Source organism: Oncorhynchus kisutch, linkage group LG14 (genome assembly GCF_002021735.2).
Source record: "Oncorhynchus kisutch isolate 150728-3 linkage group LG14, Okis_V2, whole genome shotgun sequence".
Classification (NCBI taxonomy): Eukaryota; Metazoa; Chordata; class Actinopteri; order Salmoniformes; family Salmonidae; genus Oncorhynchus; species Oncorhynchus kisutch.
The window spans coordinates 65041251-65064668 of record NC_034187.2 but is presented as its reverse complement, the minus strand read 5'-3'; the positions used below and the strand labels follow the sequence as shown (position 1 = coordinate 65064668).

At 44.0% G+C, this 23418-nt stretch overlaps 1 protein-coding gene and 1 pseudogene across 2 annotated transcripts; one reads left to right on the top strand and one right to left on the bottom strand.

Annotated features, from left to right (window-relative positions):
* Nucleotides 1-1146: 1146 nt before the first annotated feature.
* LOC109903484 (3-oxoacyl-[acyl-carrier-protein] synthase, mitochondrial-like) lies at nucleotides 1147-5382 on the bottom strand (annotated as a pseudogene).
* Nucleotides 5383-5600: 218 nt separating this feature from the next.
* ngly1 (N-glycanase 1) lies at nucleotides 5601-23381 on the top strand. 2 transcript variants are annotated; one of them, XM_020500231.2, is made up of 12 exons: nucleotides 5601-5775; nucleotides 16711-16825; nucleotides 16977-17210; nucleotides 17498-17660; nucleotides 18965-19184; nucleotides 19422-19543; nucleotides 19842-19987; nucleotides 20241-20369; nucleotides 20772-20948; nucleotides 21237-21428; nucleotides 21719-21896; nucleotides 22141-23381. In XM_020500231.2, the coding sequence occupies exons 1-12, from the start codon at nucleotides 5675-5677 to the stop codon at nucleotides 22317-22319; spliced, it is 1956 nt and encodes a 651-aa protein (XP_020355820.1). In that variant the 5' UTR covers nucleotides 5601-5674; the 3' UTR covers nucleotides 22320-23381. The 2 variants fall into 2 exon arrangements, with proteins under 2 accessions (XP_020355820.1, XP_020355821.1); XM_020500232.2 differs by having other exon boundaries at nucleotides 5603-5775; nucleotides 20259-20369.
* Nucleotides 23382-23418: the final 37 nt, after the last annotated feature.

The following is a 23418-nucleotide window of genomic DNA, read 5'->3' as shown; positions in this document are numbered from 1 at the left end:
TTATTATTACATTGTACTAATTATCACAGTGAGTGATAAGAGGTAATGTGATGGAAAATGTTTGCTTTTCTAATAACCAATTTCTGTGTTCTATGTTTGTGCTTTTCTAATAACCAATTTCTGTGTTCTATGTTTGTGCTTTTCTAATAACCATTTTCTGTGTTCATGCAAGTGACTGATTGATCATGCCTGGGAGGAATCCTCACTATCAGTATCTGCAATTTGGCATTACGCCCAGAACCTTGTTTTGAGAACAGAAAGGGACATCTGTTTCAAGGTCTCAGCTTGGAGAGAAGAAGCCTTGTGAGGTATTGGTCAGTCACATGCATGAACCAAATGTTAATGACAAATGAATTATGAATAAGCTAAATCGTGCAAATATAACTTGTCTGTGTAAGCAGCATATAAGAGAACTAACGGGACTGCCCTGGGGGAGCTCCTGACTGACATGTGTACATGATGCATTGAGTTGGTTGGAACCTCTCCAGCGCACTGATAACAAAGAATGATTCATTTAATATTGACTTCAGGTGTCCCTGGTGGTAATTTCCACGACACTAGGATGGATGAACACCGTAAATACCAGTACATACACAAAATGCTCTGCTTGCATGTATTGCTGATTTAACAAACAAAACCCTAAGCACTTTCAGAGGGAGAGCGAGAGAGAGAGGATTATTGGAAATGTTAGATCATCTCTCCTCCAATAAACAGCAGTGCTAAATCCGGTTGTAGAATTACACCAGTGGTTCTTTGGTCACTCTATCCGCAATCATATTTTGCTCTACCATCCTCTATAGGTCAAGTATCCCCAGGTTTACCCATAACACAGGTTGAGAACCACTGAATTCCACCATTAAAAACCCTGTTTTGGAGGACAGGAAGTGGGCATTTGGGACCCAAATGAGTGACTGTGATGTGGTGGATGGTGGATCCAGGAAGCCTTGGGAAGTTACACTTTATGACTAACCAACTGCTCATTACTGGGCTGGGACACATTCTTCTATTACAATAGGCTCTGAGATGGAGCTGAACTTCCTGTATAGACTGTCTAAATATAAAAGGTAATAAACCCATAGCTTCTCCAGTGTAGTCTCCATGTGAGACAGTGCCACCTGCTGGTGATAAATATATATACTACTGGTATTCAAGTACACAAAGTATATCTGCATTTTAATGAACAAAATGCAAACATCGATTATAATTTCATGCAAATTATTTACTGTTACATGTCCCAATATAATATTGAGAACATATTGAAACTGAAATATTAGGAATCTATAAAGGATCTGTTGCGAAATCAAATCCCATACAAAACCAGTAAGAAGTGAATCCTTCAGACAAGCTTTTCAGACACTGGTGAAACACAGCGACACATTAGTCACCCCAAACGCAAAAGAGTTTGAGAAATACCCATCTGCCCTCTGTCTTCCACTGCTATGCAGTGCAGGGCACATAGTTCAGGTCAAACTCTGGCTCAGTGAAGTCCAGGTTGAGGGTGGGTGGGTGGCAAAATGCTGTGGTAGCAGGCCAGAGCAGTGAAGGCTGCCTCTAGGGCCCCGGCAGCCCCCAGGAGAAGCCCCGTGGCCCCTTTAGTGGAGGGGACAGCCAGGGTGGCGGCGTGCTGCTGGAACAGTCTCTTGATGGCAGTGTTCTCTGCAGAATCACCTAGTGGTGTAGAGGTGGCATGTGCATTCCCATAAGTCACATGGGCTGGTTCCACACCAGTGTCTCAGAGTGCTGCAGACATGCACCTGGATGAAGAACAGGAGAATGAAAGTGGACTGTAAAAATGCCATGACTTCATTTTCATTTTTAAAAAGTAATTTAAAAAAGTTTTAAAATAGGCCTAAGATTTTTAAATGTTTTATGTCATGGTCAAGTTGATAGATTTTGATAATGGTACTGGCTACAGTACATCTCAATGATTCCTTAACACAAATAGCATGCACCTGGTGAAAGAGTGCTATAAAACCCATCCATGACTATTACCCGATGGCTCCATCTCCGTCAGCAGTGGGGGCTGTGATGTGGCTGGCATCCCCTGACAGGCCATACCCCAGCACCTCAGCATACACCCTGGCCCCCCTCCTCACAGCATGCTCCCACTCCTCCAGGAACACCACCGCAGACCCTTCACCCATCACAAACCCACCCCTCTCTGGGTGTAAGGGCCGTGATGCCAGCCTGGGCTGGTCGTTCCAATGGGTACCCAAAGCCCTTCAAGTAAATGTAAAAGTTGAATTACACCCACATAGCAGTCAATACCAACTGAAATCCATGAACATACAAATGGCGTAGGCATATCTTAATACATATGTATAAAAAGGACAGACTAGATGTATACTAACAACAACAATAACACCAAAAATATATATATCCTGGGATCTTCAAGATTTACCTCGCCCTCGCAAACCCCGCAATTGACAGACGTCCCACACAGGCTTCTGTCCCACCCACTACCATGGCGACAGCGTCTCCATGGGCAATGAACCTGGCTGCATTACCGAGGGCATGGTCTCCAGTTGTGCAGGCGGTGGACACGGCGTGGTTGGGGCCTTTTAGTTTGTGCTTAATGCTGACGTGACCTGCAGCCATGTTGACCAGGATACGAGGCACAAAGGGGCTGATCTAGAATACAATCGAAATGGAAATTGGTGTTTATTTGCAGACTGTTCTTATATAATCCCAAGTTCTCAACCCTCCTCTGCAAGCTGCCCAGTGACACGAGCCTACCAGATGAGCTAAATCACTTCTATGCTCGCTTCGAGGCAAGCAACACTGAGGCATGCATGAGAGCATCATCTGTTTTTCCCGGGCAACTGTGTGATCACACTCTCCATAGCTGACGTGAGTAAGACCTTTAAACAGGTCAACATACACTAGACCGCAGGGCTAGATGGATTACCAGGACGTGTGCTCCAGGCATGTGCTGACCAACTGGCAGGTGTCTTTACTGACATTTTCAACATGTCCCTGATTGAGTCTGTAATGCCAACATGTTTCAAGCAGACCACCATAGTCCCTGTGCCCAAGAACACAAAGGCAACCTGCCTAAATGACTACAGACCCGTAGCACTCACGTCCATAGCCATGAAATACTTTGAAAGGTTGGTAATGGCTCACATCAACACCATTATTACAGAAACCCTAGACCCACTCCAATTTGCATACCGCCCAAACAGATCCACAGTGGATGCAATCTCTATTGCACTCCACACTGCCCTTTCCCACCTGGACAAAAGGAACACTTATGTGAGAATGCTATTCATTGACTACAGCTCAGCGTTCAACACCATAGTGCCCTCAAAGCTCATCACTAAGCTAAGGATCCTGGGACTAAACACCTCCCTCTGCAACTGGATTCTGGACTTCCTGACGGGCCACCCCCAGGTGGTGAGGGTAGGTAGCAACACATCTGCCACGCTGATCCTCAACACTGGAGCTCCCCAGGGGTGCTTGCTCTGTCCCCTCCTGTACTCCCTGTTCACCCACGACTGCATGGCCAGGCACGACTCCAACACCATCATTAAGTTTGCAGACGACGCAACAGTGGTAGGCCTGATCACCGACAACGACGAGACAGCCTATAGGGAGGAGGTCAGAGACCTGGCCGGGTGGTGACAGAATAACAACCTATCCCACAATGTAACCAAGACTAAGGAGATGATTGTGGACTACAGGAAAAGTAGGATCGAGCACGGCCCCATTCTCATCGATGGGGCTGTAGTAGAGCAGGTGGAGAGCTTCAAGTTCCTTGGTGTCCACATTGGCAACAAACTAGAATGGTCCAAACACACCAAGACAGTCATGAAGAGGGCACAACAAAGCCTAATCCCCCTCAGGAAACGAAAAAGATTTGGCATGGGTCCTGAGATCATCAAAAGGTTCTACAGCTGCAACATCGAGAGCATCCTGACTGGTTGCATCACTGCCTGGTAAGGCAATTGCTAGGCCTCTGAACGCAAGGCACTACAGAGGGTAGTGTGTACGGCCCAGTACAGTACTGGGGCTAAGCTGCCTGCCATCCAGGACCTCTACACCAGGCGGTGTCAGAGGAAGGCCTTAAAAATGGTCAAAGACCCCAGCCACCCCAGTCATAGACTGTTCTCTCTACTACCGCATGGCAAGCAGAACCGGAGTGCCAAGTCTAGGACAAAAAGGCTTCTCAACAGTTTTTACCCCCAAGCCATAAGACTCTTGAACAGGTAATCAAATGGCTACCCGGACTATTTGCATTGTGTGCCCCCCCCAAACCCTCTTTTTACGCTGCTGCTACTCTCTGTTTATCATATATGCATAGTCACTTTAACTATACATTCATGTACATGCTACCTCAATCGGGCCGACCAACCAGTGCTCCCGCACGTTGGCTAACCTGCATTGTGTCCCGCCACCTGCCAAACCCTCTTTTACGCTACTGCTACTTTCTGTTCATCATATATGCATAGTGACTTTAACCATATCTACAGTACATAAACATACTACTTCAATCAGCCTGACTAACCGGTGTCTGTATGTAGCCTCGCTACATCCTCGCTACTGTGTATATAGCCTGTCTTTTTACTGTTGTTTTATTTCTTTACTTACCTATTGTTTACCTAATACCCTTTTTGCACTATTGGTTAGAGCCTGTAAGTAAGCATTTCACTATAAGGTTTTGTTTATTCCATGTGTAACTCTGTGTTGTTGTTTGTGTCACACTGCTATGCTTTATCTTGGCCAGGTCGCAGTTGCAAATGAGAACTTGTTCTCAACTAGCCTACCTGGTTAAATAAAATAAAAAATAGAATAAATCATACCAAGTTTGATGATTCTGTTATAATCAGTGAAAACGTTATTGATTTATATAGCTTTAATTTGCATTTTATAGATGTTGTCTATTTGTATCATGTCAATACTGGATTTTTTCCCTCAAAACAAAGGTTGTAAAACTATGCTAGACATTTATAGAATAAACCATATCTAGTTTTATGTTTCTGTGACAATCAATGATTAGTTATTTTAAATGGCTTTTGGCAAATGTCTTATGAATGTCTATTGAAAGCCCGAATGTGTGAATATAAAACCAACTTTACCGCGGTATCATATCCTTACTGCTCCATCTGTGACCCTGGACCCAGGCTGTCAATGACTGATCCCTCACCAACACGACAACATAACAGGCTGTCAATGACTGATCCCTCACCAACACGACAACATAACAGTGTAATTTGTCCAACTACGAAATACACCTCCCTGAATCATCCATTTGCCACTTACCACGTGAAAGCAACGATATATTATGTCATTATACCTCTGAAATCCTCTGCAAATGTCAAATGTGTCTTGCTCACACACTGGCATCCAAGCAAGTGAGTTCATTCAACGGGGATACTATCGTATTGCCTGATACCATACATTGAACATAGAAGTGTAGATTACAATTTATATACAACAGAACAATGTCAATTAATGTATACATTTGGGAAATATTGATTTATCGATGTCATTACCATATTTTACATCGATTTCTGAATAGTTTTTATTTTTAATATTCGTGATTTGTTCAGGCATTGCAATGGCAGCTATTTGGATTATTTACTTGAAGTTGCTAGCAGCAATGAAATCGTCGTTCATATAGCTAGCTACCACAGTGAGTAAAATACGGGAAGGAGGTTGTAGCAGAGAGGACATGGCTGGGTCTCAAGGATTCTCAACACTATGCGAAAATTCGAATGAAGTGTTTCTAGACGTCGCGAAATTGTTGATCACCTATGCCGACAACATTCTTAGGTAATACTGTCTGTGTGCTTGAATGTAAGCGGAAAAGATTGCCTAGCTAACTTTGCTAGTTAGCTTATAATGCTAGCTTCCTTACTAACTAACTCAGATTCTTTAGCTCATAGTTATACATTATGCAGTGTCATCTTGTTGAAAAGAAAATGGAAATATGAGGCGACTACAAGCTACTGAAACGAGCAAAGCTGTCATCCGCTCGAGTTGCGAACGCTTGTTACATTGTAACGGCATTTATTTTCCTATTGGAAACGATTGTAACAAATGTAACTACTTATCTCGAACTCAACTTTATCTCATGCAGCTCCTGATTAACGTATGAACATTCCTTTAAAGGAACTCAAAGACCTGCCTGTTCTTTATACCGACATAACATACAATGCCTTGCAAAAATATTCAGACCCCTTGCCTGTTGGATTTCATTTAAATTGAAAAAATGGTCATCGACACAATCATGTCTAAGTGGATTTCTTTTTTTTTTATTAATAAAATATAACAAAAATATAGTCGTATTCAGCTCCCTAAGTCAATACGTGTTAGGAAAACCCATTAGCATCTTGGGCAGCTGCAAAATGCAGAATTTGCTCCTCCATTTCCTTGTTGCTAAAATTGTAATTGTTCGCCTAATTTCAGTTTGACAAAACAATGTATAGTGTAGATAATCATTAAACCGCTGAAATATTTGCAATAACCTAAAATATGGTATTTTCTGCTTTATTTAAGCTACCTAAAGTAACATACTGACCACACCACTCCCATCGCGTGCACAAGCGTTGCGAAATAAATGTACACATGCATGTTATTCAATCATTGCGCCAACGAGCGTCTGCGTTGCCAAGCGCTAAAATAGAAGTCAGTTCTATTTGTGACACCTTGTGCAAGCCCTGCCTCTCCCATCTCCTCATTGGTTATACCCACTTGGGTGATTGAAAGATGAACTGAGGTCGGTTGTTGTGGTAATACTATGAAAGTTAGATGCCAATCGCCATATAAATTAGCGATCACGACACACAGGTTGAAATATCAAAACTCTGACCCAATTATAGTAATTTAGTCAAAAAGCATTAAACATTTATGGCAATTTAGCCAGCTAACTTGCTGTTGCTAGCTAATTTGTCTTGGGATATAAATGTTTAGTTGTTTTACCTGAAATCCACAAGGTCCTCTACTCTAACAATTAATACACACATAAAACGGTCAACCGAATCGTTTCTAGTCATCTCTCCACGTTCCAGGCATTTTCTTCTTTGGACTTTGTATGGCTTTAGATGCCAAACTTTCATAGTATTACCACGACGACCAACCGACCTCAGTCTATCTTTCAATCACCCACGTGGGTATAACCAATGAGGAGATGGCACGTGGGTATCTGCTTCTATAAACCAATGAGGAGATGGGAGAGGCAGGACTTCATCACAAATAGAACTGACTTCTATTTTAGCGCTTGGCAACGCAGACGCTTGTTGGCACGCGTGAGCAGTGTGGGTGCAATGGTTGAATAACATGTATGTGTACATTTACTTTTGCGACGTGAGCGGTGTGTGTTAGTTCTATGTTAATTTGGTCGGTCCTCCAAAAAGTTACATATTGCAGCTTTAAAGTTATGGGAGTTGTCTTGAGTATTTCTGGGTAAATCTCTACTCGATTTGTACACCTGGATTGTGCAATATTTGCCCATTTTATTATTTTCAAAATTATTCAAGGTCTGTCAAGCTGTTGTGGGATCATGGCTACACAGCAATTGTCATGTCTTGTCATAGATTTTAAAGCAGATTTGTCAAAACTGTAACTTGGCCACTCCAGAAAGTTCAGTCTTCTTGGTAAGCAACTCCAGTGTAGATTTGGCCTTGTATTTTAGGTTGTCCTGCTGAAAGGTGAATTCCTCTCCCAGTGACTGGTGTATGGCAGACTGACTGAAGCAGGTTTTCCTCTAGCATTTTGCATGTGTTTAGATCCACCCCATTTCTTTTTATTCTGGAAAAAACTCTGTTATTTGCCAATGTCAAGCATACCATACCATGATTCAGCCACCACCATGCTCGAAAATAAGGAGGCAGTTACTCAATGATGTGTTGGCTTTGCCCCAAACATAAGGCTTTACATTTAGGCCAACTTATGTATTCCTTTGCTGTGTTTTTTGTCGTTGTTGCAGTATTACTTTTGTTCCTTGTTGCATAAAAGATGCATGTTTTGGAATATTTTTATTCTGTATATTTCTATTATTTTCACTCTGTCATTTAGGTTATTATTGTGGAGTTCCTACAATGTTGTTCCACCCTTATTTTTCTCCCATCACAGCCATTGAACTCTAGCCATTATGGCCTCATGGTATTTTGTAAATTTAACCTTCATTTAACTAGGCAAGTCAGATAAGAACAAATTCTTATTTACAATGACTGCCTATCCCGCCCGACTCTTGGCCAATTGTGCGCCGCCCTATGGGACTCCCAATCACGGCTGGTTGTGATACAGCCTGGAATCAAACCAGGGTGTCTGTAGTGACACCTCTAGCACTGAGATGCAGTGCCTTAGACCACTGCGCCACGCGGGAGCCCATGGTAACATCCCTGAGCAGTTTCATTCCTGTCCTGCAGCTCAGTTCAGAAGGACAACCATCTTTGCTGTGTCTGGGGGTTGAATACATAAACAAAAGCATAGTTATCTTGACCATGCTTCAGGAGATATTCAATGTCTGATTTTGTTTTTAAAGTTTTAATTTAAAACAATTTGTTATTATTACCCGTCTACCAATCACTGCCCTCTTATGAGGCTTTTGAAAAGCTCCCTGATCTTTGTAGTTAAATTCAATACTTGATTGAGGGACCCTGACAGATGCTGTATGTATGGGGGACAGAGGAACGTTTAGTCATTCAAAAATGTCAACCTGTATTATATCACACTGAGATAGTCAATTTGATTTGTTCAGCCAAATTGTATGAAAATCCAAGATGGCATAGTAGTTCATTTGTCCTCGTCTTGTCGTGTCCCGTGTGTGTGTGTGTATATATATATATATATATTTACAACTTTTTTCACATACCTTTTTTATATATATATTTTTTAACATTTTTCCATAAACTCATCTTCAAAACACTCTCCTGCAACCCGCCTCACCAATTTTATATGTATAAAAAAAGTATTATTTACCTCATCTGAAATCCTCCAAGAAGCTAGCCAGAAACTAGCCAGGAGCTAGCCAGAAGCTAGCCAGAAGCTAGTTAGCTTCTTTACTGGCTAATCGTTAGTATTCAGCTAACCACGGTTTGTGGTCATCAGCTATCATTTATCATCGGCAGTTTTATACAGCGCGGCTCGGAACAGAACATACAGGACCAATTTTTCTCTCCATGTCCCTGGATTTCAAATCAAATCAAATCAAAAATCAAATTTATTTATATAGCCCTTCGTACATCAGCTGATATCTCAAAGTGCTGTACAGAAACCCAGCCTAAAACCCCAAACAGCAAGCAATGCAGGTGTAGAAGCACGGTGGCTAGGAAAAACTCCCTAGAAAGGCCAATACCTAGGAAGAAACCTAGAGAGGAACCAGGCTATGTGGGGTGGCCAGTCCTCTTCTGGCTGTGCCGGGTGGAGATTATAACAGAACATGGCCAAGATGTTCAAATGTTCATAAATGACCAGCATGGTCGAATAATAATAATAATAATAAGGCAGAACAGTTGAAACTAGAGCAGCAGCACAGTCAGGTGGAAGTTGAAACTGGAGCAGCAGCATGGCCAGGTGGACTGGGGACAGCAAGGAGTCATCATGTCAGGTAGTCCTGGGGCATGGTCCTAGGGCTCAGGTCCTCCGAGAGAGAGAAAGAAAGAGAGAAGGAGAGAATTAGAGAACGCACACTTAGATTCACACAGGACACCGAATAGGACAGGAGAAGTACTCCAGATATAACAAACTGACCCCAGCCCCCCGACACAAACTACTGCAGCATAAATACTGGAGGCTGAGACAGGAGGGGTCAGGAGACACTGTGGCCCCATCCGAGGACATCCCCCGGACAGGGCCAAACAGGAAGGATATAACCCCACCCACTTTGCCAAAGCACAGCCCCCACACCACTAGAGGGATATCTTCAACCACCAACTTACCATCCTGAGACAAGGCTGAGTATAGCCCACAAAGATCTCCGCCACGGCACAACCCAAGGGGGGGGGGCGCCAACCCAGACAGGATGACCACAACAGTGAATCAACCCACTCAGGTGACGCACCCCCTCCAGGGACGGCATGAGAGAGCCCCAGCAAGCCAGTGACTCAGCCCCTGTAATAGGGTTAGAGGCAGAGAATCCCAGTGGGAAAGAGGGGAACCGGCCAGGCAGAGACAGCAAGGGCGGTTCGTTGCTCCAGAGCCTTTCCGTTCACCTTCCCACTCCTGGGCCAGACTACACTCAATCATATGACCCACTGAAGAGATGAGTCTTCAGTAAAGACTTAAAGGTTGAGACCGAGTTTGCGTCTCTGACATGGGTAGGCAGACCGTTCCATAAAAATGGAGCTCTATAGGAGAAAGCCCTGCCTCCAGCTGTTTGCTTAGAAATTCTAGGGACAATTAGGAGGCCTGCGTCTTGTGACCGTAGCGTACGTGTAGGTATGTACGGCAGGACCAAATCAGACAGATAGGTAGGAGCAAGCCCATGTAATGCTTTGTAGGTTAGCAGTAAAACCTTGAAATCTGCCCTTGCTTTGACAGGAAGCCAGTGTAGAGAGGCTAGCACTGGAGTAATATGATCAAATTTTTTGGTTCTAGTCAGGATTCTAGCAGCCGTATTTAGCACTAACTGAAGTTTATTTAGTGCTTTATCCGGGTAGCCGGAAAATAGAGCATTGCAGTAGTCTAACCTAGAAGTGACAAAAGCATGGATTAATTTTTCTGCATCATTTTTGGACAGAAAGTTTCTGATTTTTGCAATGTTACGTAGATGGAAAAAAGCTGTCCTCGAAATGGTCTTGATATGTTCTTCAAAAGAGAGATCAGGGTCCAGAGTAACGCCGAGGTCCTTCACAGTTTTATTTGAGACGACTGTACAACCATTAAGATTAATTGTCAGATTCAACAGAAGATCTCTTTGTTTCTTGGGACCTAGAACAAGCATCTCTGTTTTGTCCGAGTTTAATAGTAGAAAGTTTGCAGCCATCCACTTCCTTATGTCTGAAACACATGCTTCTAGCGAGGGCAATTTTGGGGCTTCACCATGTTTCATTGAAATGTACAGCTGTGTGTCATCCGCATAGCAGTGAAAGTTTACATTATGTTTTCGAATAACATCCCCAAGAGGTAAAATATATAGTGAAAACAATAGTGGTCCTAAAACGGAACCTTGAGGAACACCGAAATTTACAGTTGATTTGTCAGAGGACAAACCATTCACAGAGACAAACTGATATCTTTCCGACAGATAAGATCTAAACCAGGCCAGAACATGTCCGTGTAGACCAATTTGGGTTTCCAATCTCTCCAAAAGAATGTGGTGATCGATGGTATCAAAAGCAGCACTAAGGTCTAGGAGCACGAGGACAGATGCAGAGCCTCGGTCCGATGCCATTAAAATGTCATTTACCACCTTCACAAGTGCCGTCTCAGTGCTATGATGGGGTCTAAAACCAGACTGAAGCATTTCGTATACATTGTTTGTCTTCAGGAAGGCAGTGACTTGCTGCGCAACAGCCTTCTCTAAAATTTTTGAGAGGAATGGAAGATTCGATATAGGCCGATAGTTTTTTATATTTTCTGGGTCAAGGTTTGGCTTTTTCAAGAGAGGCTTTATTACTGCCACTTTTAGTGAGTTTGGTACACATCCAGTGGATAGAGAGCCGTTTATTATGTTCAACATAGGAGGGCCAAGCACAGGAAGCAGCTCTTTCAGTAGTTTAGTTGGAATAGGGTCCAGTATGCAGCTTGAAGGTTTAGAGGCCATGATTATTTTCATCATTGTGTCAAGAGATATAGTACTAAAACACTAGAGTGTCTCTCTTGATCCTAGGTCCTGGCAGAGTTGTGCAGACTCAGGACAACTGAGGTTTGGAGGAATACGCAGGTTTAAAGAGGAGTCCGTAATTTGCTTTCTAATAATCATAATCTTTTCCTCAAAGAAGTTCATGAATTTATCACTGCTAAAGTGAAAGTCATCCTAACTTGGGGAATGCTGCTTTTTAGTTAGCTTTGCGACAGTATTAAAAAGGAATTTCGGATTGTTCTTATTTTCCTCAATTAAGTTAGAAAAATAGGATGATCGAGCAGCAGTAAGGGCTCTACGGTACTGCACGGTGCCGTCCTTCCAAGCTAGTCGGAAGACTTCCAGTTTGGTGTGGCGCCATTTCCGTTCCAATTTTCTGGAAGCTTGCTTCAGAGCTCGGGTATTTTCTGTGTACCAGGGAGCTAGTTTCTTATGAGACATTTTTTATGAGACATTTCAACCGCTAACTCTGGACATTCATACCTGGATCTCACAGCTAGCTAGCTGCTATCCGTGTGACTATCGGCTTTCGTCGATTCCGGAGCAAACATCAATTATTCCGGAGCTAGCCAGCTGAAGAGTTCCATCAATCACTCCTGGGCTACAATCACCTATCCGGACCCGTTTTACTGTCTACGCGGAGCCCCACCGGGCCTTCACAACTGGACTGCCGACGTTATCTACCCGAAGGAGTTATCCGGCTGGCTCCTCCGTCGCAACGTTACCTGAACGCCCATCTGCGGCCCGCTAACAGTTAGCTGTCTTATCGGCTGCTATCTGAATAGACAATCGGACAATTTATTTATTATTATTAGTATTTTTTATTCTTCTTGGGCCTCTATAACTATATCTATTGTTTTGTTTTTTGTTGTGTGATTTGGATTAATCCCCTCTACCACACGGAACCCCACTAATCTGTTGACGGAACGGAAGAGGTGGCTAATAAAAGACCTCCATCCTATCGTAGCTTGCTACCGATGGCCTGGCTAGCTGTCTAAATCGCCGTGACCCCCAACCTCTCTACTCACTGGACCCTTTTGATCACTCGACTAAGCATGCCTCTCCTTAATGTCAATATGCCTGGTCCATTGCTGTTCTGGTTAGTGTTTATTGGCTTATTTCACTGTAGAGCCTCTAGTCCTGCCTCTAGTCCTGCTCACTATACCTTATCCAACCTATTAGTTCCACCACCCACACATGCAATGACATCCCCTGGTTTCAATGATGTTTCTAGAGACAATATCTCTCTCTTCATCACTCAATACCTAGGTTTACCTCCACTGTATTCACATCCTACCATACCTTTGTCTGTACATTATACCTTGATGCTATTTTATCGCCACCAGAAACCTCCTTTTACTCTCTGTTCCAGACGTTCTAGACGACCAATTCTTATTGCTTTTAGCCGTACTCTTATTTTACTCCTCCTCTGTTCCTCTGGCGATGTAGAGGTGAATCCAGGCCCTGCAGTGCCTAGCTCCACTCCTATTCCCCAGGCGCTCTCTTTTGACGACTTCTGTAACCGTAATAGCCTTGGTTTCATGCATGTTAACATTGGAAGCCTCCTCCCTAAGTTTGTTCTATTCACTGCTTTAGCACACTCTGCCAACCCGGATGTTCTAGCTGTGTCTGAATCCTGGCTTAGGAAGACCACCAACAATTCCCAAACTACAACATTTTCAGACAAGATAGAACTGCCAAAGGGGGCGGTGTTGCAATCTACTGCAAAGATAGCCTGCAGAGTTCTGTCCTACTATCCAGGTCTGTACCCAAACAATTTGAACTTCTACTTTTAAAAATCCACCTCTCTAAAAACAAGTCTCTCACCGTTGCCGCCTGCTATAAACCACCCTCTGCCCCCAGCTGTGCTCTGGACACCATATGTGAACTGATTGCCCCCCATCTATCTTCAGAGTTTGTGCTGCTAGGCGACCTAAACTGGAACATGCTTAACACCCCAGCCATCCTACAATCTAAACTTGATGCCCTCAATATCACACAAATTATCAATGAACCTACCAGGTACCTCGCCAAAGCCTTAAACACGGGCACCCTCATAGATATCATCCTAACCAACTTGCCCTCTAAATACACCTCTGCTGTCTTCAACCAAGATCTCAGCGATCACTGCCTCATTGCCTGCATCCGTAATGGGTCAGCGGTCAAACGACCTCCACTCATCACTGTCAAACGCTCCCTGAAACACTTCAGCGAGCACGCCTTTCTAATCGACCTGGCCGGGGTATCCTGGAAGGATATTGATCTCATCCCGTCAGTAGAGGATGCCTGGATATTTTTTTTAAATGCCTTCCTAACCATCTTAAATAAACATGCCCCATTCAAGAAATTTAGAACCAGGAACAGATATAGCCCTTGGTTCTCCCCAGACCTGACTGCCCTTAACCAACACAAAAACATCCTATGGCAGCTGTTCAGGGAAGCTAGAAACCATTATACACAGGCAGTTAGAAGAGCCAAGGCTAGCTTTTTCAAGCAGAAATTTGCTTCCTGCAACACAAACTCAAAAATGTTCTGGGACACTGTAAAGTCCATGGAGAATAAGAACACCTCCTCCCAGCTGCCCACGGCACTGATGATAGGAAACACTGTCACCACTGATAAATCCACCATAATTGAGAATTTCAATAAGCATTTTTCTACGGCTGGCCATGCTTTCCACCTGGCTACTCCTACCCTGGTCATCAGCACTGCACCCCCCACAGCAACTCGCCAAAGCCTTCCCCATTTCTCCCTTCTCCCAAATCCGTTCAGCTGATGTTCTGAAAGAGCTGCAAAATCTGGACCCCTACAAATCAGCCGGGCTAGACAATCTGGACCCTTTCTTTCTAAAAATTATCTGACGAAATTGTTGCCACCCCTATTACTAGCCTGTTCAACCTCTCTTTCGTGTCTGAGATTCCCAAAGATTGGAAAGCAGCTGCGGTCATCCCCCTCTTCAAAGCGGGGGACACTCCTGACCCAAACTGCTACAGACTTATATCTATCCTACCATGCCTTTCTAAGGTCTTCGAAAGCCAAGTCAACAAACCGACTACCGACCATTTCGAATCTCACCATACCTTCTCTGCTATGCAATCTGGTTTCAGAGCTGGTCATGGGTGCACCTCAGCCACGCTCAAGGTCCTAAACGATATCTTAACTGCCATCGATAAGAAACATTACTGTGCAGCCGTATTCATTGATCTGGCCAAGGCTTTCGACTCTCAATCACCACATCCACATTGGCAGACTCGACAGCCTTGGTTTCTCAAATGATTGCCTCGCCTGGTTCACCAACTACTTCTCTGATTGATAGAGTTCAGTGTGTCAAATCGGAGGGTCTGCTGTCCGGACCTCTGGCAGTCTCTATGGGGGTGCCACAGGGTTCAATTCTTGGACCGACTCGCTTCTCTGTATACATCAATGAGGTCGCTCTTGCTGCTGGTGAGTCTCTGATCCACCTCTACGCAGACGACACCATTCTGTATACTTCTGGCCCTTCTTTGGACACTGTTAACAACCCTCCAGGCAAGCTTCAATGCCATACAACTCTCCTTCCGTGGCCTCCAATTGCGCTTAAATACAAGTAAAACTAAATGCATGCTCTTCAACCGATCGCTACCTGCACCTGCCTGCCTGTCCAACATCACTACTCTGGACGGCTCTGACTTAGAATACGTGGACAACTACAAATACTTAGGTGTCTGGTTAGACTGTAAACTCTCCTTCCAGACCCATATCAAACATCTCCAATCCAAAGTTAAATCTAGAATTGGCTTCCTATTTCGCAACAAAGCATCCTTCACTCATGCTGCCAAACATACCCTTGTAAAACTGACCATCCTACCAATCCTCGACTTCGGCGATGTCATTTACAAAATAGCCTCCAATATCCTACTCAACAAATTGGATGCAGTCTATCACAGTGCAATCTGTTTTGTCACCAAAGCCCCATATACTACCCACCATTGCGACCTGTACGCTCTCGTTGGCTGGCCCTCGCTTCATACTCGTCGCCAAACCCACTGGCTCCATGTCATCTACAAGACCCTGCTAGGTAAAGTCCCCCCTTATCTCAGCTCGCTGGTCACCATAGCATCTCCCACCTGTAGCACACGCTCCAGCAGGTATATCTCTCTAGTCACCCCCAAAACCAATTCTTTCTTTGGCCGCCTCTCCTTCCAGTTCTCTGCTGCCAATGACTGGAACAAACTACAAAAATCTCTGAAACTGGAAACACTTATCTCCCTCACTAGCTTTAAGCACCAACTGTCAGAGCAGCTCACAGATTACTGCACCTGTACATAGCCCACCTATAATTTAGCCCAAACAACTACCTCTTTCCCTACTGTATTTAATTAATTAATTAATTTTGCTCCTTTGCACCCCATTATTTTTATTTCTACTTTGCACATTCTTCCATTGCAAATCTACCATTCCAGTGTTTTACTTGCTATATTGTATTTACTTTGCCACCATGGCCTTTTTTTGCCTTTACCTCCCTTATCTCACCTCATTTGCTCACATCGTATATAGACTTGTTTATACTGTATGTTTGTTTTACTCCATGTGTTGTGTGTGTCGAACTGCTTTGCTTTATCTTGGCCAGGTTGTAATTGTAAATGAGAACTTGTTCTCAACTTGCCTACCTGGTTAAATAAAGGTGAAATTAGGAAGGTGAAATTAGTCCAGGAATTTTTAATTCCTGGACTAATTTAGGCTTGCCTAAACAGAAGGGCTGAATACGTATGCAACAAATACAGAATTCATCATTTTAAATCTTAAAAAATAGTTTTTACTTCCACTGATGAGTATTTTGTGTGGATTGACAAATTTACAATCCGTTTTAATCCCACTACATCACAAAACGTTAAGAAATCCACAGGGTCTGAATACTTTTGCAAAGCACTGTGCATCCAATACATTTTCTTTAGCTAAAATATTTGTGAATGTCCTTGCAGGGATCCCAATGAAGGCAAATACAGGTCTATTCGAATAGGGAACCCTACATTTTCCACCAAACTCCTTCCTATCAGAGGGGCAGTGGAGTGCCTCTTTGAGATGGGCTTTGAGGAGGTAGGCTACTGTTGTCATCCTTATTCTAAAAACACACTGATTGCATGTCATTGAAATGTCAGGAAAGATGTATGCATGACTGCCTTTGAAAAGTTCTCCATAAGTAAACATCCAGATGCATTTTTATCTGGATGCCTCCCTCTCTCCTCAGGCTGAAACTCACCTGGTGTTCCCCAAGTCTGCCTCTGTGGACCAGCTGAGGAGAATCCGGGAGTCCATCGCTGCAGAAAGGGATCAGAGACTGGGTGTGGGGCAGCCCCAACCGTCTCCTGTGACAGCAAGTGCCACAGCCCTAGCCTCAGCTTCGGCCTCGGCAGCAGCCCAGGGTCCACCTGTTACTGCCATCCTGGCAGATAGACAAACCCCTGCACAAGCACCCTCCTTGGTAAAGCTTCAGTCTTGTGTGATAATTTCTCTCTGATACAATTTTGTATTTTTTATTTGTATTTTATTAGGATCCCCATTAGCTGTTGCAAAAGCAGCAGCTCCTCTTCCTGGGGTCCACATGAAACAATACAGAACATCATTAGACAAGAACAGCTCAAAGACAGAACTACATACATGTTCTTACTTTGTCAGTAAACAATTGCATCCCTTCAATTGAACTCTCTCTCATCTCTCTCACCCCCCCTCTTTTTAATCTATCTCCCTCTCTCTGTTTCTGTTCATCAGGAAAGCAGTATGATCTTCCTGACCACCCTCCAGTCTAACTTCCAGCATGTGATGGAGTATGAGAACTCAGAGCTACAGCAGAAGGCTTTAGGTGTTATACCACACCAGCAGCTGACCACCACAGCCAAGGAGAAACTACAGCAGGCCAAGCAGGCCGATCCAGGTAACACCAACCCCGTAGTTCAGAGTTCCTATTCAGGTTTAACCTCGTTCCCAGTCTCAATTGCTATTGCTGGTTGGCAGATGAGATGAATTACATACTGTGCTTTATAAACGCTGGGTGGATTGCAACATAGATGTTGAACTTCACATGGTGCACCGTGTTGGTACAGTTTTTCTTAATGATACTGAGTGCTAAAATAAGCTTGATTGCAATGAAAAACTCACAACAACAAAGCAGTGATTTGGCTGATCTTCAGGGGTGCAAACTAGTCACCTTTCGGTGAAATTCGCCTTTTTGAATCCAAAATAGGTGACGTACGTGATTCGTGTAGATCCAATGGGAAGTTTGGGGGTGGGGGGCTTTGGCTGACTACTAGCTGTATGAGAACAAGTGATACGTGTTTGGAGCAATACTGGATGTATCCAAGGCTTAACCAATCGTTCACGTAACAGAATGCAGCACGTGACTGAAGAGAGAAGAGACAACCAATTTGGTAGTTACAACCGCATCAGTGCACGCTCTGGAAAGAGCGGTAAATCAGTGGCCAATGATAGTTGCATTTGAGATCAGCAGTGCGGGTAATTTTAGCACTTATTGTTGGTTTAACGAGACATTACCTTGTTTTAGCAAGTTGTTAGCTTCAATAGGCGTAATAATTAAAACAAGAACACTGTTGCTACTTCACTCGACACAGAAGGTGCATGAATAAAGGAGCAAACTCTTCAGAGCTTGTAATCAAACAGTTGATATTTATTGTATTTCTGGATGATGAAGATTTTTATTTTATTTTTAATTTTACCCCTTTTTCTCCCCAATTTCGTGGTGTCCAATTGTTTTAGTAGCTACTATCTTGTCTCATCGCTACAACTCCCATACAGGCTCGGGAGAGAGGAAGGTTGAAAGTCATGCGTCCTCCGATACACAACCCAACCAAGCTGCACTGCTTCTTAACACAGCACGCATCCAACCCAGAAGCCAGCCGCACCAGTGTGTCGGAGGAAACACAGTGCACCTGGCAAGCCCCGCCCGCCACAGGAGTCGTTGGTGCGCGATGAGACAAGGATATCCCTACCAGCCAAGCCCTCCCTAACCCGGACGACGCTAGGCCAATTGTGCTTCGCCCCACGGACCTCCCGGTCGCGGCCGGTTACGACAGAGCCTGGGCGCGAAACCAGGGTCTCTGGTGGCACAGCTGGCACTGCAGTACAGCGCCCTTAACCACTGCGCCACCCGGGAGGCCGTCCATGAACTTTAAAGACATTTGTTCTTGCTTTGACCTTATTCTGTCTCTCTCCGGTCTTCAGATTGCAACCTGAGTGAAGAGGACCTACTGGTGCTGGAGCTGCTCCGCTGGTTTAAAGGGGATTTCTTCTCCTGGGTGGACTGCCTGCCGTGCAACCACTGTGGGGGTCCAACCCAGTCCTCAGGCCCACTGGCCCCTTCTACAGAGGACCTTCGCTGGGGAGCCCAGAGGGTAGAGAACCATCACTGTCAGGCCTGTAACCACTCTACCAGGTTCCCCAGGTGGGTTCAATGAGTCAGTGTTTTCTCTATCATTATATATCCCACCTGTTTCAAAAAAGAGCTGGAACGTGATCCTACATGGCCAGTTGGTAGGAGCGTGGCGCTAACAATTCCAAGGTCGTGGGTTCAATTTCTGCAGGGATTTTAATAAAAAAATGTATGCACTCACTACTGTATGTCACATTGGATAAAACATCTGCTAAGCTACATATTAAGACATCACTCTCCTGTGTGCAGGTACAACAACCCTGAGAAGCTGCTGGAAACCAGGAGAGGGCGCTGTGGGGAGTGGGCCAACTGTTTCACCCTGTGCTGCAGAGCCCTGGACCTGGAGGCCAGGTATATCTGGGACAGCACAGGTACTGTAACACTCTATTCATTCATGTTAAAGCACAGAAGCTGTTACTGGAGGCTCTACTAATTAAGACTGGTTCAGGAGGGGGTCTCTCGACATGTTCCTATTCTGTGATAGTGTGACTGCTTTCCCATTCTCTGCTATTATCCCTGGAGAGGTTTATTGACTACATGGAGCTATTGGCTCCATGGTGGTCTATCCTATTCTCAACTATTTCTAACTGGCCATAACTGTGTATCTCCTCAAATACTGTATGGCAGATATGTCGTTAATATGTTCTCCTGTTCCTTGTCCTGTCCCAGACCACGTATGGACGGAGGTGTACTCTGCCTCTCAGCATCGCTGGCTGCACTGTGACTCCTGTGAGAACGCCTGTGACAAACCTTTGCTCTATGAGATTGGCTGGGGGAAGAAACTAGACTACGTTCTGGCTTTCTCCAAGGACCAGGTGAGGAACACACTCGCTCTCACACATAATGTACACTTTGAAGGTGCCGGAGAGGGTAGTTGGCGTTTCCCACTGAAAATGCTGAGTTCAAACACAATGCAATAGTAAGCATTCACTTAGGCCCAATCTGTTAAAGTATGAAGCGATGCTTTACCTAATCTCTTCACCCATGCTTAGCTTGATTACACACACTTCAGAAACAATTGAGTCAATAAGTCTCTAGCTGTGGCTTGTAGAGTTTTCAGGATGTTAGGTGTGTGTTGTGCTGCAGGTGGTGGATGTGACCTGGAGGTATTCCTGTTACCACCCAGAGGTCCTGTCCAGACGGAACAAGGTCCAGGAGCCCTGGCTGCTATACACCATCAACGGGCTCAATGCTGTGGTAGGTTCACCTCAGACCTCCACCACTTTTTAACCTCATATATTCATCACCAAACCCGTGTCTACATATGTGTTAACCGGTATAGTGCTTCACGTGTTATGAGCATATATGTTATGCTGTGTAGAGAGACCTCTCATCTGGTGAGGTAGATCGTAAGCATACAAGCAACTGTATTCAAGAGGAGGCTTATTAAATGTACTTTTCAAACTATACTTTTAAAAAAGCTTAATGGCCCTGAATTTGCCAGTCAGCTCAAGAGATTCTGCAGCTTCTCATCCATGTTGTTCAGGGTTTGTCTATAGAGGCACCAGTCTCTTTACCCAGAGCCTGATAACATTCCTATGTGTTCATCTGTAGAGGGTAGAGCTCAGTCACCCATCACTTTTCTGTATTCATGTCCAGAGGCAGCAGTCCCTGAGCTCTGAGAGGAAGAAGGAGCTGTTAGAGAGACTCCTAGTGGAGCTGGTGGAGTTTATATCTCCTAAGACACCCAAACAGGGCGAGCTGGGAGGACGCAACTCTGGCTCCCTGGCCTGGAGGAATGCCCGCGGCGAAACAGGACCAGGGACTACCCCATCGGTGAGCTATACAGCTGTGTTACTGAGTCAAATAACTTGTTACTTCCTTGCATCTTTGTGGACCCACTGGGACCACTGATTCGAACATGTATGCATGTATGACTGTAGTCGCTTTGGATAAAAGTGTCTGCTAAATGGTGTTATTATTATTATTATTATTATTATTATTATTATTAATAATAACTGTAATGGTCCTTTGAGTCAGATAGTTACAAGACAATTGTTTCCCCCATTGGTCCCCAAGGAACGTCTCTTTTTAAATGAATGTATTTGTGTTTCTCTCTACCAGGCTGCTGCAGCAGAGTTTGTGTTTGTTCCGACTGAGAAGGAGAAGAGTGGGAGAGTATTCCATCTGCGGTACAACTCCACCAAGGATCACTACTGCAGGGTGTCCAATGACAGTGAGGACATCCAGGGCTGGGACAAGACTGTGTGGAGGAAAGAGTCTGTCTTCAGGAAGCTGGAGAATGACTGGCAGATGGTTAGTTTTTATCCATGATATATCATAAACGACAAGATGCAATGCTCTTATTGATTCAATCTAGTTCTTATATTGACACATCAATGGGATACTTTGTTGCTTTTCTGTCTTTTTAATATTGGTCAGTCTTTGATCGTTAATTCAAGGGCATTCCTTTTTTGCAGAACCAATAATAAAGAAGTAGCCTTTATCAATATATCCTAACTTGTATGATGTATGTATCGCAACTGTAAATGTTTCCATATTTCTGCTGTCTTTTTCCTGTCAGTAAATGCGCTCTGTCCTGTCAGGTATATCTAGCTCGTACAGAGGGCTCATCGTCAGGGAAGATCAGTTGGAAGTTGGACTGTGCTCCTGTAAGGATGAAGATAAAGACTGTCTCAGTCAGAGCATGCAGCCAGACCTTTCACTCTGGAACCGTCCGCTGGGGTCTGCAGTCTGGACAGAACACCACAGAGTTCTCAGGAGGTTGATGGATGATTGATAGATTTGGCTGGTTTATGTGACCCATCCCTTTCACTATTAAGTTGGAAGCATTTTTTCAAATTGACTTGAAGTGCTAATTGTATACTTAGTGATTTTTGTAAATGTAAAACGGATATTATGATTTGATAATCAGGTATGCTTTGCTTGTGCACTTAAATGTATATATTTTTCTTCTTTATCCTGCATAACAATGGCTTTATGTTTTGTCATGTTTTTGAACACTCAGACGGGGAGATGCATTTGCTTCCGGGTCTTTCTGGATCCTCTGAGTTGGTCTTGGAGGCGGAGCTAGCCGGAGGAGAGGGCGAGTCGTCATGGCAACACTCCCAGCTGTTCCGGCGGAGTTTGAATGAGCCGGAGGAATCCTCGTTGGAAATCCTTGTTGAGATGGAGGAGGATGCTTAATGATGGAGACACTGTGCATTCGATTGCTCTGAGCAAGGCGCTGCTACGTTAATCTTCACGTAATGAGTAGTTATTTTGGGATGCAACATCTTCTCAGTGCCTTGCTCAAGATCAGGGGAGTCAAACTCATTCCATGGAGGGCCTAGTGTCTGCTTTTTTTTCTTCTTTCAATTAAGACTTAGACTACCAGGTGAGGGGAGTTCCTTACTAATTAGTGACCATAATTCATCAATGAATTACAAGGGAGGTGTGAAAATCCAGACATACTGCCCTCCGTGGAATGAGATCGACACATGCTCAATATGATCACCTTGAATACACCGACTCTGTACATAGACATGTATAGTATATTCATATGCGTCTTGGCACTTATGAGACAAACGAAGGGTTAGTAGTTTGGTGATGATGATGGTTGTGGGTACAGGATGGATGGTCGGTCAATTAGTCCAATAATCCTTTGGGATCTGTGTGTCTTGAATCAATAATCTTATATTGATTACAGATTTTGTAATGAGGCTGGTTGGATATTTACTGCCAGGAATGTAGCAAGACCCAGACCTAGCTTCTGTATGACACAAAAGCCTCTTATCTAGACTGTCTCTGCCCAATAAGGAGTAACTTAATCCTCTTGGACCTCTTGGGAGCATATGGTGTCCAACATGGCTTTCCACCTCAAAGGGGACAGTGGATCAATATGGCCTGGCTGCAAACCCCTGCCATAACAAGGTTCTGGCTCCTGGACATAGGAATATGACCTGTGAGCCTGAAGTCCATCTGATATGGATTTTCCACTTGTCTTTTGAAGAAAAGCAATATAATATCTGTGTAATTGTTGAATGGACCCCAGAAAGCAATGTAACTATTGATAGGTTTTTATGTCAGTATCCACTTATGGATATACAGGTATTCTATATTTTATTTGTGGTGAATGCATGATGAAGAACTCTGTTAAAATATTTTAACTACAACTACCTTGCAGAAATATGAAAGAAGTTCATGTGTCCTTGTTCAAATATGTCAATTGTGCAATCGGTATAATAAAAAATACGCTTTTTTGATTAACTGGTTTCATGCAGTCTATGGACTACATGGGTTCCTA

What these genes read in the sequence shown, in the direction of transcription:
- ngly1 (XM_020500231.2), top strand. Translation starts at nt 5,675, where the DNA reads ATGGCTGGGTCTCAAGGATTCTCAACACTATGCGAAAATTCGAATGAA. An exon ending in CACTCTACCAGGTTCCCCAG is followed by an intron (nt 19,185 to 19,421) that starts GTGGGTTCAATG and finishes TCCTGTGTGCAG; the next exon opens with GTACAACAACCCTGAGAAGC. An exon ending in GACCAGGGACTACCCCATCG is followed by an intron (nt 20,949 to 21,236) that starts GTGAGCTATACA and finishes TCTCTCTACCAG; the next exon opens with GCTGCTGCAGCAGAGTTTGT.